Source organism: Pleurodeles waltl, chromosome 1_2 (assembly GCF_031143425.1).
Source record: "Pleurodeles waltl isolate 20211129_DDA chromosome 1_2, aPleWal1.hap1.20221129, whole genome shotgun sequence".
Taxonomy (NCBI): Eukaryota; Metazoa; Chordata; class Amphibia; order Caudata; family Salamandridae; genus Pleurodeles; species Pleurodeles waltl.
Window position 1 is genome coordinate 1,039,580,790 of NC_090437.1, and position 18,596 is coordinate 1,039,599,385.

General features: G+C 43.9%; 1 protein-coding gene across 1 annotated transcript in view; it reads left to right on the plus strand.

Annotated features, from left to right (window-relative positions):
- The window catches only part of ARAP2 (ArfGAP with RhoGAP domain, ankyrin repeat and PH domain 2), a 1,093,539-nt gene extending 1,082,040 nt beyond the window's left edge, over positions 1–11,499 (plus strand). Inside the window, exons 32-33 of the mRNA XM_069202133.1 lie at positions 876–1,010; positions 9,197–11,499. Coding sequence (XP_069058234.1) covers positions 876–1,010; positions 9,197–9,550 — 489 coding nt within the window. The 3' untranslated portion in view covers positions 9,551–11,499. The remainder of the gene's footprint in view (positions 1–875; positions 1,011–9,196) is intronic.
- The last annotated feature ends 7,097 nt before the right edge of the window (positions 11,500–18,596 follow it).

An 18,596-nucleotide genomic window follows, 5' to 3' on the forward strand; every position in this document is an offset into this window, starting at 1 on the left:
GTTATAGTAATCACATCAACCACAATGGAGATAGCAGTCTGGGGGATCATGAGTCCTTCTTTCGGCCCTCCAGAGGGCGCACTGACAGTGTACTTCCTAAGGGCTTGTTTGCCTCTGTGCCTGCATCCGTAATTTGGGCATATAAATGAGAGTGAATCCTCTAAAGTTACTAATGGTGTTACATATCAACACCACTATAATTATTACAGAAGGGGTCTCACAGGCATCCACGGCCCCCTCTGTAATTCCATAGTGTCTCTTGGAATGAAAAAAGAGGGTGCACACGGCTGTTGCGCCCTGGGGCATTATGTGTAATGCAGCCCTTGGAGGAATGCACAAGACTGTTGCCCTCCTTTGCGCTCAGGATACCAATATCAATACATATAATCATATTTGAGGTCTCTAAAACTTCCAGAAGTATGGAACATTAATTGTGCAGCATATGACATTAACCTCTCTCTGAGTAAAGCTGGTTCATCAGTCTAGATTATCAGAGATATAAAATGAAAGCAATTTGAGATCCGGATTTCTTTTCCCTGAAGAATGTCTTTTCATGTATATTATGTAAAAAGATACGTATCCAAAATTAAGGATTGGTCTAGGACCACCAAGGCTCTTTTAGCATTGCATCTTTTTATGCAAGCTCCATGTTCACATCATATTTACTCCTTGCACACATATAAGAAATACACACTGTTATTAGGCAGAAGCGTGCAAAAGTTACAGTGTATAACTCATGTACAAGCACATCATGTTATGTGTATTTCTAACATGCACTATCACATGCAATAGTATCTTTTGCGCAGAGCATATTACATTGTGATTCCTATCATGGCATGGCAGTGTTCATGACTAACTACTTCTCCTTCCTTCAGCATGACAATGACATATTGCCGCCGGAAGTAGCTGAACGCATATTGTCAACAAAACAGCCATCCACAGAAGGAATATATTCAACATTCATTCAACAGGATCAACATCTTGTCAGGATGCGGGAAAAGTCAGCAGAGGTAAGGGCAGATTAATCTACCTATGTTCCCCTAACTGTATATCCAGATAATTTATTTTATTGTTCTCTCCAAATAACTAGTATAGCCTCATTCTCCACTGCAATTAACTATTGTAACTCCACTGTAAATTAGTTTTATAGCCTCACTCTCCACTGTAAATGACTATTATAGCTTCACTGTCCACTGTAAATGTGCAGTTCGCTGTCCACTGTAAATCATTATTAAATCTTCACTCCCCACTGTAAATGACTATTAAAGCCTCATTTTCTACCGCAAATTACTTATAACGGTCTGTATACTGTAAATGAGTATTACAGCCTCACCCTTCACTGTAAACGTATATTATAGCCTCACTGTAAATGACTATTAAAGCCTCACTGTCTACTGCAATCAACTATTATAACCTCACTGTCTTCTGTAAATGAGTATTATGGCCTTACTCTCCACAGTAACTGACTATTAAAGCCTCTGGTTTGTCTTCATATTATTGACACTAATCCTAAAGTTGCTGATTAGAAGATAGAAACTCTATTGTCCATGCACTCAATGATCTTTCTTAAGTGCTGGATGTAATACCGCTGGAATTATTAATTTTTCGTGAGCCTCTCTGTGCCTGCTACTCATTGTTAGATTATGATGAGCTCATTCATTCATACAGATGTATGAAAGGGAGTGCTTTAATACCTTTGTCACCCCGTCCTATATGGTGAATCTTGTGGATGTCACATGGATTGTTAGGAGGTTCAAATTAATCATTTCATGCATTGTCTAAACACATCATTAAGTTAGGTCTGCATTTCAAGTGCTATCCGTCACAATGGTCACACGTTAGGAACACGTCACCATTTCCAATCCAATTACTTGAAAAATGCCTAGCATTTAACTTGTACTCGTCAATTAGAGGGGAATACATTATTCTGATTCCAGCTGCTGGCTGCAAATGAAAGTCTCTTAAAGGACACTGATGGTTCTTAACTTCAGAATGATCATGAACAAATGTTGTGTTTACTTACCAGTAATAACATTGCTGTGAGTCCTTTTCTCAGCATGATGAATCACATAGTGAAAAACCTGTGCCTCCAATAACAATATTTTCCAACATATAAAATCCTATCCTATCTCCTTACTTCATGTTTCTTACCAAGCGTAAATACCACACAGTTGAACTGGTCACATAGGGTGCAATGGAGGGCCTGAGGGAAGGACTCAGAGTTATTCTATTATTGGTAAGTAAACGCAGCATTACCCTTTCATCCCTCTCGTTGTGATGAATCACATAGTAAGATGTATCCAAACAGGACAACCAAAGGAATCCGGAACTTCCGGACCTTGGATCACCCAATAATCAGTCACAAAGGTAGAAGGAACCACCCAATCGGCAGCCCGCCAAATCTCCTGCAACTAAGCACCCTGCAACTCAGCAACTGAAGCAGACAAACCAAACTGCTTATATTCCTGCATAATCACACACCTGATCCACCTGCTCAGGGTCTGAGTCAAAGGCTTATCCCCTATACAGGTGCGACCAAAATTAACAAATAAAGTAATGGAGCCCCGAAACTCCTTTTCCTGGTCAAGGTAAATCAAAACTGTCCTGTGAACATCAAGCAAGTGAAATGCTACCCCTTTAGGAGACTGAGGATCTAAAAGGAACACCTGAAGAACCACTTATTGCTGAAGATGAAACATAGAGTTGATTTTGGGGACAAAACCTGGCCCCAACCCAAGAACAATCCTGTCCTCAAACACCTAATAGAAAGGAGTAAAACAAGACAGAGTCCATTTCCCCAAGGCTGTGGGCTAAAGTCACAGCCACCACCAAGAAGACCTTGAATGTCAGAAGACGTATCCCCACTGAAGACAAGGGCTCAAACATGGATACTGTAGAGGCTGCAACACCCGCTGCAGATATCAACAAGGACACACCACCTGAGGGACCAGACATAGATTTGAAAAACCCTTAAAGATCCTGGAGACTAGACCCTGATCGTCCACCAGACCACCACAAGGGACCCAAAAGCCTTTACAACCGCCCACTGAACCTTAAGCGAGGCAAGACTAAGGCCCAACTGAAAACTATCCTGGAGAAACTCTAGCACCTGAGGACAAGAAACAGAAAAAGGAACCAAACTCTTCTGATCACACTAATCCTGAAATGTCTTTGAATGGTGCCCATAGGAAGAGCGAAGTAGACAGCCTTCTGGAAGCCTTCAACTAAGATGAAACAGAAGCCAGTAGACCTGGCAACATCAAACCCCCCGGTTCGCCAAGCAGTCAACTTGAGTTTCGCCTACTACTGAATCTGGAGAAACCAATATCTCAGGGGAGAGGGAATCAATGGGAGCTGCCACTCCAGACCCTCCTTCATCTCCATCAGTAGAGGAACCCACATAAAGCAGGGCAGTGCTGTAGCCACCTGAACAACCTGCACCCCTCCCTTCATAAATAAATCACGTATTCTGAATCAAAGGAAACAGAGGGAAAGGGAACATAAGGCCCCCTGGCAAAGGACATAGCAGGGCACCCGCCCCTGGCACTGATTCCTCCTAACCTCTGGAAAAATAGCAGGGAAGAAGGGCATTGCAATGGCTCGCAAACAGATCATCTCAGGAGTGACTCCACAACCGACACACCCTGGCAAACACCTGGTGAGAAAGACAGAAGTCCTGAGAGGACAGAATCTCTGTGCTCAGGCGATCAGCCTGACAATTCAGAACTCCCTTAATAAAGATGGCCCTGAGAGAACCCACAGTAAACTGAGCCCACAGTCACATCTGATCCACAATTGCAGACAAAGACAGATCTTTCCTCCCCCCCCCCCCGGGACATCCCTTGGCAGTAGTGTTGTCTGTCTGAATGACGATGTCCTTGTCCTTTAGCCGAGGGGAAAAGTGAAGGATGGCCAGATTAAATGCCCCCAGTTTGAAGATCGAGCACTCTGGTAGTTGTTCCAGATGTGGAAGTCTCTGACCAGGCCCCCAACCGCTTTCTCTGTCATCCGTAGTGATGATCACCGGGTCTGGAGACAACAAGTAAACCTCCTTCAGGATGTTGGAAGGAACCAACTACCAGCCCAGTTCCTTCTGGATCTCCACTGTCTTAAGAAGACACAATAAATCCTGAACATTTGGATCCCACTGCCTCAGGATGAACCTCATGAGGACATTGATATGGCCCAGGGTACCAAAAACACTGTGGCTGCCAGATTGCCCTGTGCCTTCATCCAGACCAAGACCGAACTAAACAGGCGCCTACAACAAAGCATGCAGATGCAAAGGAAACTTTAACAACAGCGATTCTAGCAATGTCACAATGCCCAGATCTACCCAGAAATGGGCTCCAATGAAAATGCAATAGGCTGTCGGACCAGCTGTGACTTCTTCACATTCACTAAGAGGCCATCAGTTGACCAAAGAGCCAGCTCCTTCTCCATATGTAAATAAGTCAGAGGAAGAGATGCCCCCTTGACTAAAAGTTGTACAGATAAGAGACAATGGAAATCCCCTGAAGAGGAAAAATGGCCACCAGGAGTGCCAACACTTTGGTAAATACTCATGAAGCGGACTTCTGTCCGAATGGTAAAACCTAGGACTGGAAATGAGTTGATACCATAGCAAACCTTAGAAACCCCTGATGGGCAGATATGTGGTGATACGCATCCTAAAGATCGATTGTTGCCATGAAGTCTCCAGGAGATACCAGAGGAATGAGCTGCTTTAGAGACAGCATCTCAAATGGAATGGACACCACCCATTCGGTGAGGTGGTTTAGATCCAAAACAGGCCGTAATTCCCCTGACACCTTCTATACGAGGAAGAGGTAGAGTAAACCCCCTGGCCGACCTGATCTAGCAGCACAAGGATTATCTCCCTTTCTTCCAAAAAGGTAATGATACCAGCCTGCAGAGCTTTCTTCCTCATGGGACCTTTAGGAACTGGAGTAAGGAGGGACCCTTATTAGATAGCCATGCTGTACAATCCTCTTCACTCAAGTGTCCAAAATGGAAAGCACCCAAGCTGAAAGAAACACTGCCAGCTATTCATCTCCAGGACTTGTGTCTACCGGATTTCAGTAGTCAGAACCACTGACTTGAGGGCCCCGCCTCGGAGGGAACATCTGACTGCTTGCCTTTCCTAAGCTGAAAACTCTTACAACAGAATGAATTGGAGCAATACCAATTCTTCGATGACTTGTTGGAAGAAGATGTGCAGGACCAGGTGTGTTTCTTATCCTTACATGATTTCTACAGGGAGTGCAGAATTATTAGGCAAATGAGTATTTTGACCACATCATCCTCTTTATGCATGTTGTCTTACTCCAAGCTGTATAGGCTCGAAAGCCTACTACCAATTAAGCATATTAGGTGATGTGCATCTCTGTAATGAGAAGGGGTGTGGTCTAATGACATCAACACCCTATATCAGGTGTGCATAATTATTAGGCAACTTCCTTTCCTTTGGCAAAATGGGTCAAAAGAAGGACTTGACAGGCTCAGAAAAGTCAAAAATAGTGAGAGATCTTGCAGAGGGATGCAGCACTCTTAAAATTGCAAAGCTTCTGAAGCGTGATCATCGAACAATCAAGCGTTTCATTCAAAATAGTCAACAGGGTCGCAAGAAGCGTGTGGAAAAACCAAGGCGCAAAATAACTGCCCATGAACTGAGAAAAGTCAAGCGTGCAGCTGCCACGATGCCACTTGCCACCAGTTTGGCCATATTTCAGAGCTGCAACATCACTGGAGTGCCCAAAAGCACAAGGTGTGCAATACTCAGAGACATGGCCAAGGTAAGAAAGGCTGAAAGACGACCACCACTGAACAAGACACACAAGCTGAAACGTCAAGACTGGGCCAAGAAATATCTCAAGACTGATTTTTCTAAGGTTTTATGGACTGATGAAATGAGAGTGAGTCTTGATGGGCCAGATGGATGGGCCCGTGGCTGGATTGGTAAAGGGCAGAGAGCTCCAGTCCGACTCAGACGCCAGCAAGGTGGAGGTGGAGTACTGGTTTGGGCTGGTATCATCAAAGATGAGCTTGTGGGGCCTTTTCGGGTTGAGGATGGAGTCAAGCTCAACTCCCAGTCCTACTGCCAGTTCCTGGAAGACACCTTCTTCAAGCAGTGGTACAGGAAGAAGTCTGCATCCTTCAAGAAAAACATGATTTTCATGCAGGACAATGCTCCATCACACGCGTCCAAGTACTCCACAGCGTGGCTGGCAAGAAAGGGTATAAAAGAAGGAAATCTAATGACATGGCCTCCTTGTTCACCTGATCTGAACCCCATTGGGAACCTGTGGTCCATCATCAAATGTGAGATTTACAAGGAGGGAAAACAGTACACCTCTCTGAACAGTGTCTGGGAGGCTGTGGTTGCTGCTGCACGAAATGTTGATGGTGAACAGATCAAAACACTGACAGAATCCATGGATGGCAGGCTTTTGAGTGTCCTTGCAAAGAAAGGTGGCTATATTGGTCACTGATTTGTTTTTGTTTTGTTTTTGAATATCAGAAATGTATATTTGTGAATGTTGAGATGTTATATTGGTTTCACTGGTAATAATAAATAATTGAAATGGGTATATATTTTTTTTTGTTAAGTTGCCTAATAATTATGCACAGTAATAGTCACCTGCACACACAGATATCCCCCTAACATAGCTAAAACTAAAAACAAACTAAAAACTACTTCCAAAAATATTCAGCTTTGATATTAATGAGTTTTTTGGGTTCATTGAGAACATGGTTGTTGTTCAATAATAAAATTAATCCTCAAAAATACAACTTGCCTAATAATTCTGCACTCCCTGTATATCCAACCATCCAAACACTTACCGTACAACTTGCATCCCTCAAATGGCAATTTAAGAAAAGATGGCTTTTCCTCTAATTCCGGCTTCCAGTCCCACAACCAGAGGTTGGTCTAGCCATGTTGAAGCCACCTTAATGACATCTGCTGACACATCAGCGAGGAACTTAGCCCATCTGTCATGCTCGGACCCTCCTGCATGGCTTCCACCAGAACCTCAAAATCCTTCACCAAGGATTGAGCCTGAAGCTGCTCTGAGAATATAATAATTGAGGCTGTGAAAGATTTTTTAAGTTCACTATCCACCATGCAATCCACATGACCAGAGGAAAAACTGTCATCTGGATTTAATAAAGAGTGACCAATGTGAGGGGCCGGGATGAAATCAGCCTTGACAAAATGTGGCAACAGCTTATTCCCCTCTTCCAAGGCATAGGAGTTTTGAAGAAAGCAGGGAATCTGCAATGGTCAGTCTCTTCCCAAGATCTGGAAATTGCCCTCCTTAATCTTGATGTGCAATGGCATAGCAAGTCCCACAGGCTTAGTGAACTGTGTAAAAAGATCCTCAACTGCCCCTCCACCAGAGGTGGCACTATTCCCAGATTGTCTCTGATATGCACCAGAATGTCCACCAGTTCTTCCCTGGATATGAAATGTCTACAAGGCACCACATTTCAGAATTCAGATTCACATCCAGCAGGGCTGAAGAACGCTTAGACTTATGTTTGAAGGACAAGGCTATACCATCAATCATCACCTGTACTTCCAAGACTGACAGGGACATTGAAACACCAGTCAAGGCATGAGCAGAACTCCTTGCTGGCACATCCTGGTTATAATCACTTTCTTCCTCGGAATCAGGGGACTGTGACCTTCTCCTCTTTGCAGTACATTTATCCATCATATCAATACAGTAACCTACTGCACAAAAAAACACTCAAATAAATAGTTCCATAAGGCCACCATTGCATAAGATTTCCTGCCAAACTTTCCAACCTGTAAAAATGCTTAACAACTTGTCAAGCTAATACAATGCCACATGAAAACACAACAACCAATAAGGAAATCTCTAATTAGTAGATAAACACATGCAGAAAGGCTGCCATAAGACTCTTTCCACACAAAGCAGCACAACAGTAAGACTGTCAGAAATATGTGTACTTTGGGGAAGAAAGCTGATTGGTGAGGAGTCTGTCCCTCTCCAACAACCAAGACATGTCCACTCACAGGCTCGATGAGAGCACCTCCAACCTCTGACCAGCAGTTGTGGCTACAGTGCTAATAAGCGGCAGGGCTGGAGCGGCAGGCAAGGGGGGAGGGGGATGGGGAGGGAGAGGAGGAAAGGAGGGGATGGAGCGGGCAGGTACATTTAAGTATTTAAAAAAAAAAAAAAAATGTACCTTCTCTGCCGCCACTCCTCCTGCTCCTGTCGCTGCTGCAGGCACAGGCTCCCAGCCTGCCCTTTTGCCAATCCTGACACTGTTCAGAGCAGCATCCGGCTTGGCTGGTAGTGCCCAGCCAGGGCACTCCCAGGCAGACTGGGAGCCTGTGCAGGTTCTCTCCAGCCCGGCAACTGTGTTGCTGTGCTGGAGAGAACCTACTGCGCATGTGTGTTAATAGCCAGCCCAAGATAGCTGACCAAACACACATGCGCGCTGAGGGTGAGTGCTGTGCACCCCCCCCCTCACTGCTAGTCACTCTTATGGCCCCACCCCTTGCAGAACGAAAGGATAATAAAGTTTATTATTGTTCCGTTCTGAAAGGTTTGCAGCTTCTGCTGCTGGGGGGGTGGGGGTTTGGGTCCCTCCTGTACCCTAACAGAGGAGCCACCCCTGCTTATCAGACGAGGAAGAATGTTCTCATCTCCTGAATTGCAGGCAGATGAGCACTGCTCACCTTTCCATTAGGATTATGCCGACCCCTGCACTGAAACCCTAACTCCACAGTAGAAAAAAGTCAGCATATATGCCGAGGCCAAGAGCCCGGGCTGCGTGGACCCCAAACCTGCCACACAGTGCAGCGGAAAGGGAGCCTACACAAACGCTGGAGCATGTGCACCCCACCTGCCTGTATCATGGAGCACAAAAAGGAACAGGAAGTGGGGATGGGATTTTATGCATTGGAAATTATTATGATTGGAGTCACAGGGGCTTCACTATGTAAATTTTCCTGGCGGTAGGGACAAAGGGATAATCATAATTTCTTTGAAGTTCTAACAACTGTCATCTTGCTAGTTCAACTATTCGTTTTAGCTGAGTTTCACGACATACTACTTTCCCCAGGAAAGCATTACTTGCTCCCTAGGAAAGTTACTAAAACAGAAGTGAAACGAGCTGCTGTTTGTGTAACATGTTTCCTTTTTTTCCCCCCTGTTTTTAGAACACAGATCTTCAGACTGGAAAGATGAAGCATGGCAACCCATGGCCTAAAGAGCAAGAGGATGAAAGTTTTAGTTTGAAGCAAAGAGCTTCTCTGGTAGCCCACTGTCTGGAGCGCAAAGAGGACAAAATACAGAGTCAGGCAAAGAAACATCGGAGTATTATAGGCTTAGACGGGCTAGGCACTCAGAATCTCAGACCACAGCACACAACCACATTGGACTCAAAGAAGCAGAAAAAAACAGAAGATAAAACTGCAGAGCCTCCTATAGCGATAAATAAGTTGCCCTCCAATGTAATGCAGGAATTAAATTCAGTGCTGCAGAAAAACAGAGCCGTAACGGGGGCTCCATAATCATAATAAAACATTTATATTATGTTATGGACACGGTCACCATTTCCAACCCATTTACTTGAAACGTGTTTAGCATTTAACTTCTATTCGGCCATTAGAGTGGAATACATTATTTTGATGCCAGCTGCAGGCTCCAAATGAAAATCCTTTCAAAGACACGGATGGTTCCTAACTTCAAAATAGACACGAACCACTCATCATTTCTTTGCAGTTCTAACAAGTGTCATCTGACTAGTTTAACTATTCTTTTTAGCTATCACGACAAGCTACTTTTCCCAGGAGGGCACTACCCACTCCCTAGGAAATTTACTAAAACAAAAGTGTAACCAGCTGCTGTTTGTGTAACACGTCTGCTACTCCTTCCCTGCGTTTAGAACACAGATCTTCAGACTGGAAAAATGAAACATGGTGACTCACGGCCTAAAGAGCAAGAGGACGAGAGTTTTAATGTGAAGCAGAGAGCTTCTCTGGCAGCCCACTGTCTGGAGCACAAACAGGGCAAAGTACAGAGTCAAGCAAATGAACATTGGACCTTAACAGGTTCGCACGACCTAGTCACTCAAAATCACAAACCACAGCACACAGTCATTTTGGACTCAAACGAGCAGAAATACACAGAATATATTACTGCAGCTCCTCCTATGATGATTAATAAGTTTGCCTGCATTGTAACAGAGGAATTAAATTCAGTACTACAGAAAAACAGGGCCCCTAAAGGGCTCCATAGTCAAAATATAACATTTTTAAATCGCAAAGCAAACTTCAATACAAATTGTACATTGATATGCGAAAATATAGAAAGCCGAATAACTCTGTTGCCCTGAACATGTTTTAAAATATGTACATTTTAATGTTATTATTTTTGGTTTTGGTTAGGTTGTAAAAGGAGGGTGCTGTAAATATCTTAATAAAATGATATTGTCATCAGTTAGTGGGCAAAGATTTTTTGTGACGCTCAGTATTCGCCGACGAGTATCTTAACCCTGTAGAAACTGCCAACATAAAATTAGGAAACATGTTAGCTTTAATAGAGCTAGATTTTCGGAGTACATTAACTTTTCTGTGGCTTCTATGAAGAGCTCTACAGAAACAGTTGAAAAGGCATATCCTATTTCGTGTTCCTTTTTATATGACACTATTCTTTGGTCACCATGATTTCTTCAACTAATTTGCATAGTGGACAGGGTGTGTGTGTGTGTATATATATATATTTTGAAATATAGTAAGCAAGCCAAAATATCATTTGAGACCGTTTTGTGCTGGAGGGATAAAGATGTAATTTGTATTCTCCTGGCAACAGATATACATTGTGAGGCCATGGAGAGATATATATATGGTAGGCCAGTCTCATTTTAAGACATAACCTGGCTGCAGCCTTCTAGTCAAGCTGTAGTTTGTAAATTATTAGGTAAACCGGAATGTTTAGTTTTACAGTAATTCAAATTAGCTGAAACAAATTTCATTCATATTGATATCCTTGTTTGGAAAAAGTGAACTAATGTGCAACGTGTTGAATTTTGAAGAAACAGGACTGAACTACAGTATTGATTTGGAAAGTGAATGTAATCCCTTAGTCAATTTTGACTCCCAATACTTAACTATTTTTATGGGGATTGTGGCCGTTTCTTGATTTTGATGGTTAAAAAAAACTGCCATATTGGTGAGTCATGGAATAAAAGCAGTATGCATGTCTTGCTCCCATTTAGTTTCAGCAGATTAATGGACATCACAAAATCTAAGGGTGGTACTTTCTATACTTGAATTGACCTTTAGGAATACCTGGATTGCATCTGCATAATGAACTAGTTGAATATAAGAAACTGAATTGATGAAATAGTAAATAAAAGCCTACACTACACTCTCTGTACCAAAAAAAGTGTCCCTAATTTTCTCATCACAATCTATCTGTAACATCAATAGTCATCTGTAATAAAATAAATTGACATAGCTACTTGACTAATTATTGTAATTGAGTTGTGATGTTGCAATGCCTGCTGCCAGAACCAATAGACGGTGTCAAAAGTAGCAGGGCATAGGCAGTAGCAGAAATTAGGTTTTCATGGTAACTTATGTATTTCTGCACCTCGAGTTCTTTTTGCCAAAGTAGTAAGTAATCCTTCTGCACCATACCAGACAATTTTAACAGTCAACAAGCATCTGCTCATAAATAGACAGAGACGTGGAACACAAGAATCACGTATGTTTCGGATTCCATAAAAAGGAAAAATAAGGGGGGATATGGAGAGGTCGATATGTGAAGGAGCAGGGTTTTCTATATCTTATTCTGCGGGTGTAATTATTAAATAACCCACACCACTGGACATATGGACCTTTGTTCGTGACAAGAAGAAGTATAAAGTAGCAGACATCTACATTGAACAAATAGCAATAAATAATTAAAGGCTTTTGGTACGGTCAATAATGAGAAGGTTTTATGTGAGTTAAAGTGTTTTATTTCCAATTCTTTAGCCTTTTCATATTTATTCAAAGAGTGTAAATCTTTTAAGTATCAACATTAATAGTTAATATAATCCAACGATCAATATTTAAATCTAAGGAAAAACACAGTATTGTTTTAGATTACAGTTAATATTGTTTTTACACAGCACGCTTGTGCCATAAAGGAAGTTCCCAAATCTAAATGCATTTGGAATAAGGTAAAAAAAGGTGTCCTTTTATATACTCAATAAAAAGTTCTAGGGGCGTCTTCAACATGGTGCCCATGTAGGAGCCTTCTTGTGAAGCTCCACTGCACCAGTGCCTTCAGATTGCCTGCAGGAGCCGCACTGCAGCAGGGAAAAGTTCTGCCCAATAGGTTCTGTTTGTAAAATGGCGGCATCTGCGCTAAGACACTGGAGGCTGTCAGAGAAGGGGAAGGTCGGAATAGCTGGTCTTCGGCGGCAGATTCGTGATTATCCTTGAACTTCCCCACACTCATCCTGAAGAAGCATGCGACGGGTGCTGACTACCCCGGTGTCACGCTCTCACAGGGCTTGCTGTTCTTCTTCTGCATTGGGTACCGGGTCCACCCCTCTACCCAGGCAGTCATGGACCGAGACCATTGCCATTGTGAGGGTGGAGGGTCATTGCTCAGCTGTCCCAATCACAAGATCAGCTAGGCTTCCTCCAGGAAGTGCATGGCATGTGTCTTATCATTCCAGACAAACGGACACGTCCCCATTTATATTTGACTCTCTTTTTTTCCCCTGACCAGCCCTTGGCCCCTCATGCTGGATGTGATCATTTCTTTCTGATGATATTGGTATAGACAGGTTAGTATGTCCTGCATGGCTCCAGGGGCATTGGAGGGCTGGCTCTCTCTTTGAGTGCGGTCCATAATTATATCTTTGTCAGTGAGTGCTGGTACTATGTGGCGGAAAAGACAGTAGACAATCTTCCAGCTTGCCAAAGTCTGCTTGCAGGAGGACTCCTTTCATTCAAATATTGGATGTGCCGGGACCTGTTCTCCAAGTCCCCTTGGTGATACTGGAGTTTCACATTCTGGTCTCGGAGCTCGGTTAGCTCACAGTGGCATGCCTTGAGTTCCTCCTTCTTAGCGTCGCTGCTCTGCTCCAAGGCATCAAGTCAATGGTCCATGCATCCCATCTCAATTTGGACCACCATGATATCCTGGGCTACTTCCTGCTTAAGGCTGCTATGTCGCAGCGCAGTGTGGGGAAAAGAGTTTCCATAAACCTGGGTGTAATTTGGGTGTCATCATCTACATGGCTCTCCTGTGGAACAGCTGAAAGGGGTTGTGGTGGAGATGTGGGGTCTCAGGTCTACTCCACATGTTTGGTGACAGACTTAGATAGCATGTCCTTAATGGCAGCATCTTCTTGCCCTCGATGAGTTGCCATAGCTGCCACCAATCTATATGTGGTGCAGAAGGTCCTTTTCAAGAAAGACACTGAATGCCACAGTCATCAGTCGAACATTGGCGCCCCAAGCTAGGAAGGTCTGCCAATGTGGGGGGTGGTTACTCAAACTCTCCAGCCATCAGGCCAAGTGCTCTTGTGTAGCTGTAGGATGCTCTACACATGCATTGCCAATTGAGGATGCTCTAAACAAGACAATTTAGTGCAATCACCGCCGCTCCTCTAACAGGTCAGGGTTGGGCAGTTCGCATTGGCCCAGTACTTGGTAGAGATCACTGTGTATCCACCCCCGTCACAATTAGCTGAACGGGTATTCAGCACCACTCCAATGGTAGTCAATGTGGTCACAGTAGATATTCAGTATCAACTTGTTATGATGCGCCACTTGTATGTAATTGTGCGGGCCTCCTCCACTCACTTGTGCCAAAGATCACTGCTGCAGGGATCTGGGGCAATGCAGTCTGTCCTGTGTAAGGCATCAGTCATGCTACAAATAAGGCTAAGGTGCACAGGCCGATGTATTTCTCCCCAGTGGAGGGTAGGATGTTTGACTCACCTCAATCACTGGCGGTTGGGCCCCTCACTGCTCTGTTGTCTCATCGTCACAGCATACCCCAGAGCCACCATTTTGTCACTGAATTGAGGCCTTTCAAAATTCAGGTTGCGCAGTAGGTAAGGTGGAACTCCGGCAGGCAGCAGAGATTCTCCAGAGCTGCCCCTCCAGAGGTCAGCCTCTCTGCTGGCGGGGGAGAGCACTGCCGTTCAGAGACGATGAGCACACCTGTGCTGAAATGTGGCTTCAGGGCTTCCTGGCCCAACTCACTCTGCAAACGGGGCTCAGTAGGACAGATGGCAGCCTCCCGCTGTCATGACTCAATCTTGTGTACTATGCATGGTGGGTATTACTCGCCGGTCTCACGTCATTCCATGGCACCTTTCTGTCTCAAAAGCTCCATGACTCCACACTCCCGCTGGGCCTGAACCATTGACCCTTCTGTGTGTGTGTTGCTATGCACTTTTTCCATCATGCACTTGGCTTCCATTGTACTTGTTGTCAATCAGTGTTTCCACCTGCTGCCTGGTAAGCCATGCCCATTTGTAGATGACACTTGACTCTCCTTAGGTTCCATGGAAGCCTCCACATAAGGCACATGCTTTCCTGGAACACTCATGGCTTCCTATATAAATAGCTCCTCTGAAATTTCATCGGGCGTGCCTTAATACCTCTATCAAGAAGCCAGACGAGTTTCATCAAGTCCCGAGCAAGCAACTTCCCTGCACTCACTTCATGAGTCACCTGGATCTCCTGTGTTCCTGTTCTGCGCAAGCTTTGTACCTGAACTCATCTTCTGCCGCACCAAGACCATCTTCGCTTCCTTCCTGCACCATCTGCCAAGTCTAACTGAAACTACTTGACATTCCAGTCTTTCAGGTCCTTTTGGATGACTTCGAGATTCTGGCCCTCAAGACCCCTTAGTCTTCTCCTACATGAGCTACAATTCACCCTGCTATTTTCAAACTCCAGTAAAGTACTTCTCACATTAAGTTTTTCTTCCCAGATTGGTATGCACTAATGTTTAGTAGTCATTGCAGGCCTGTCTGTTATCTCCATGTTACTGCCTATGGACTCTTTCTCCAAGTCTTGGTTTTCTGAACAGTTTGCTCATGGACTGGAGACTGTCTCCTGAATCATCCTGTACCTTACATTTTTGACCTGACTGTTACAGTGTTTTCTGACATACTTTTGGGGTGTTTATGACTCCAATCTTGAACTGTGTGTTATAGTGTTTTCTATTATATCTTGGGAGTGCCCTAAGTTCCAACATGTGTTTCAGCAGTACCCATGTTTCTAGATTGCTTTGGGAGTGTCTCTTAACTCTGATCCGTGTTCCTAGCACAACCTTGAAAATCTCAGAGATTCCAACCTTGTGTCTCCATACAACATAGGTTCTTAGATTATCATGTTTTAAAGTATCAGTGAAAGTTCAGAGTGTAATCCTGGGAGTGACGATAACTTCAACCTTGTATCAAGAACAATTCTGTTTCCTGTGTATGTACTTTGTTGAGTCCTGACCTATGGGCAGAGCACAAGCTTGGGAAAGCTGGTATCCCAAACTTGTGTCTGGTTGTACATAATCGAGTTCTGACCTATTTGTAAAGCACAAACTTGGGAAAGCTGGTATCCCAACCTTGTGTCCTGAAATGTTTTGTTTCAAGTTCATGTAGTTTTGAATGTAATCTAATTCCGATAGCAACCTCGTCCCAAACATACTGTGAGAGTTGTTTAGCTTCCAACTTATGAGCTCAAAGAAACCTTGTTTTGTATTTTCTTGTGAATGCCTCTAATTCTAAAAATATATATTGAGTACTTGTTTTGGAATGCCATTATCTTCACTCTATGTTCTGAGTTTTGTGTGGAGTGACTTAACTCTATCTAGTACTTCCACTTCTTCTTCAAGAGTTTCAGAAGATTCTTATTGAGTATTTGATTGATCTGCTCTCATATTATTATTATTATTTAAGAAGCATTTAAGTGTAACATATCAAAAGTATCCTATTGTAAACTGTATAGTCAACGTATGCACCGCTGGTAATTGCCTTTTTTTGGTGTTTTCAGTGTGTCTAGTTTTTTTAACGATAGCAGGAAGCACTGATTCACAAACATCTATCTTTGATAAAAACAAAAGGTGAAGAGGTGACAACTTTGTTTTGCAAAGTAGCGCCATTGCGGAGCAAGATAGCACTGCAAGTTTTCTTGTTTGTTAATTCGTCCCTTCCCCTTCTCCCTTCTAGAAGTTGTTGGTTACTAACAAACCTATCCTTGGATCCGAATTCTTGTAGATTTGGGATTGGGGGCCTAGCATCGGCTCAATTCTCATTGCCACGATTAGAAACAGGTGCTACAAGTCATAGAGAGTGGTTCAGCTTGGTTACCGCAACTGCATCAACCGGAATCCTGTTTGGATCATGCATGGGTCTGATGATGATGGATAATGATGCACCTGCTAGGCCCTGAGCTGGTGGATGACAGTCTGCATTATCTGAGGTGGAGACAACTCCCTCTTCCTTTGGCCCCTCGTTGAAATCCAGGTGAGCCTCCCCGTAATGCTGCCTACCTTCCACATTCTTACTTTGGGGAATAGTAGAGCTCCGATCTCCTTCTAATTTCTTGCTCGTGTTCCACGCCAGTGACATGGACCCTGACCTCATAACACTTTGGATTCTGACTATCAGAGCAACTGTTTTCCCCAGTTCTAATGTTTCACTACTCATGCGATGCTCAAAGAACACCTCAACGTCTGGATGAACTTACTGTCTCCCACACAATATACCAACATGCTTGCTGGATCAGGGGGATCCTTTCCTGTTGGGTCTCAGGAGCCGGGCTTCTAATGGCATTCCCTTCAGTTTGAAACTATGGTTAAGATTCTGAGCGTCAACAACTGAGGCCTCAATGCCCCAGTGCTTGCACTTCTTGCTATGCTTAAAGACTCCATTTGTGACGTGTGTCTCCTGCAGGAAACACATCAGCTCCAGTGGGACTGGGGCTGTATGAAGTCCAGGTGGTTTGACTGTCAGTACTTCTCTTCTGGGCCAGGGAAGAGAGCAGGGTTGTCAATCCTGATGGTGATGCACTTTCAGGGCGAGATGCTCCAGTTACATTTAGAGCTAGCTGGCAGCCCTTTCTTTGTACGAAATTACCTCCACACACACACCTTTTCTGTGGCCACCATCTACACTGCCAATGAACGGCAGGAAGAATCATTCAGCAAGCAGTGGGGAGGGTGCTCACATCTCCTGATGCTGCTGTTTTAATTGGAGGATTTTCAACTTAATGCCTGATGCCCTCCTGGATGGCTTGGCCCAAAGGACAGGCAAAACTGGGGAATTCATGACACAGAGATGGCACTGGCAAGCAGAGCGGGACTGATGGACGTCTGGAGATCCTGGAATCCCACAACAAAAGATTACACTTTTTGTGCAGCACACCAGACATATACTAGGATTGATTACTTTCCACCACTCCTCCCCTCCTGCCGACTATTACATATACAGACATGGGGGAGGCAGCCCTATCGGGCCATGCCCCAATCTCAATTACCCTATGCGCATCCAGCCTGCTACCACCCCCACACATGTAGTGCCTCAAGCCCATGTTCTGAGCTTACAACCCCACCACTTCAGATATTAGAAATACCATACAGGCCTACCTTGCTTTCAATGATAACATAGATATTTTAGAGTGATACTTTGTGTGAGAAAACAGGGCTGATTGCAGAGGCCCCCTAACTTTTTGCCCCCATTTTCCCCTTTATGCTGGTGTTTTCCTGACTCTGATGGTGCCCTGGGTACTGCTAACCAGTCCTAGGGCCTGTGCTCTGTGTAAAATGGATATGCAAATTAGGCTAATTATAATTGGCTAAGTTAACCTACCTATAAGTCGCTAGTATATGGTAGGGCATGTAGGTTTAGGGACCACAGCATAGGTGGTGCACACCTAGGTGCACTGCTGAGGTGCCCAGTGTAATTTTAAAAGCAAGCCTGCCTTGCTGGCTGCTTTTAAATTAAAGTTATATGCAAATTCGACTTTGGAATTAAAGGTACTTCCAAAGTCTTAAACTACCTTATTTTTACATATGTCACCCCTAAGGTGTGCCCTATGTGCCCCTAGGGCTGGGTGCCATGTAACTATAAGCAGGGACTTTATAAAAATAGATTTATAAGCCCTGGTGAGGTAAAAACAGCCAAATTCGTTTTTCCCTCATTGAAGTAAATGGCCTTCATAGGCTAGAATGGGCAGACTTTATTTTAAATTTTAAAGTCTCCTTAAATGTTACATACCAAGAATTTGGTATCAAATTAATTGTTGTAATAAATCCCACAACTTCCAGTTGTTGGATTTAATATAACTTGTTCAGGTAAAAAGTTTAGACTTTACCTAAAAAGTTGCCAATTTCAGCTCTGCATTGTTTTTGCTGCTGTGCTCTGATTGGCCAGCCTGCAGCAGCTTCTGCCAGGCTACCTTGATGAGGTGTGAAGTGGCCTGACTTCACACAAAGGAATGTGCTTGGGGGAGAGAATCTCCCCTCAGCAGATGGTGAGGCAGGAAGGGGGAGGGCGGCCAAACTGGTCTTCAAAGGCAGAGAAGGACATTTGGAGCACCCAGC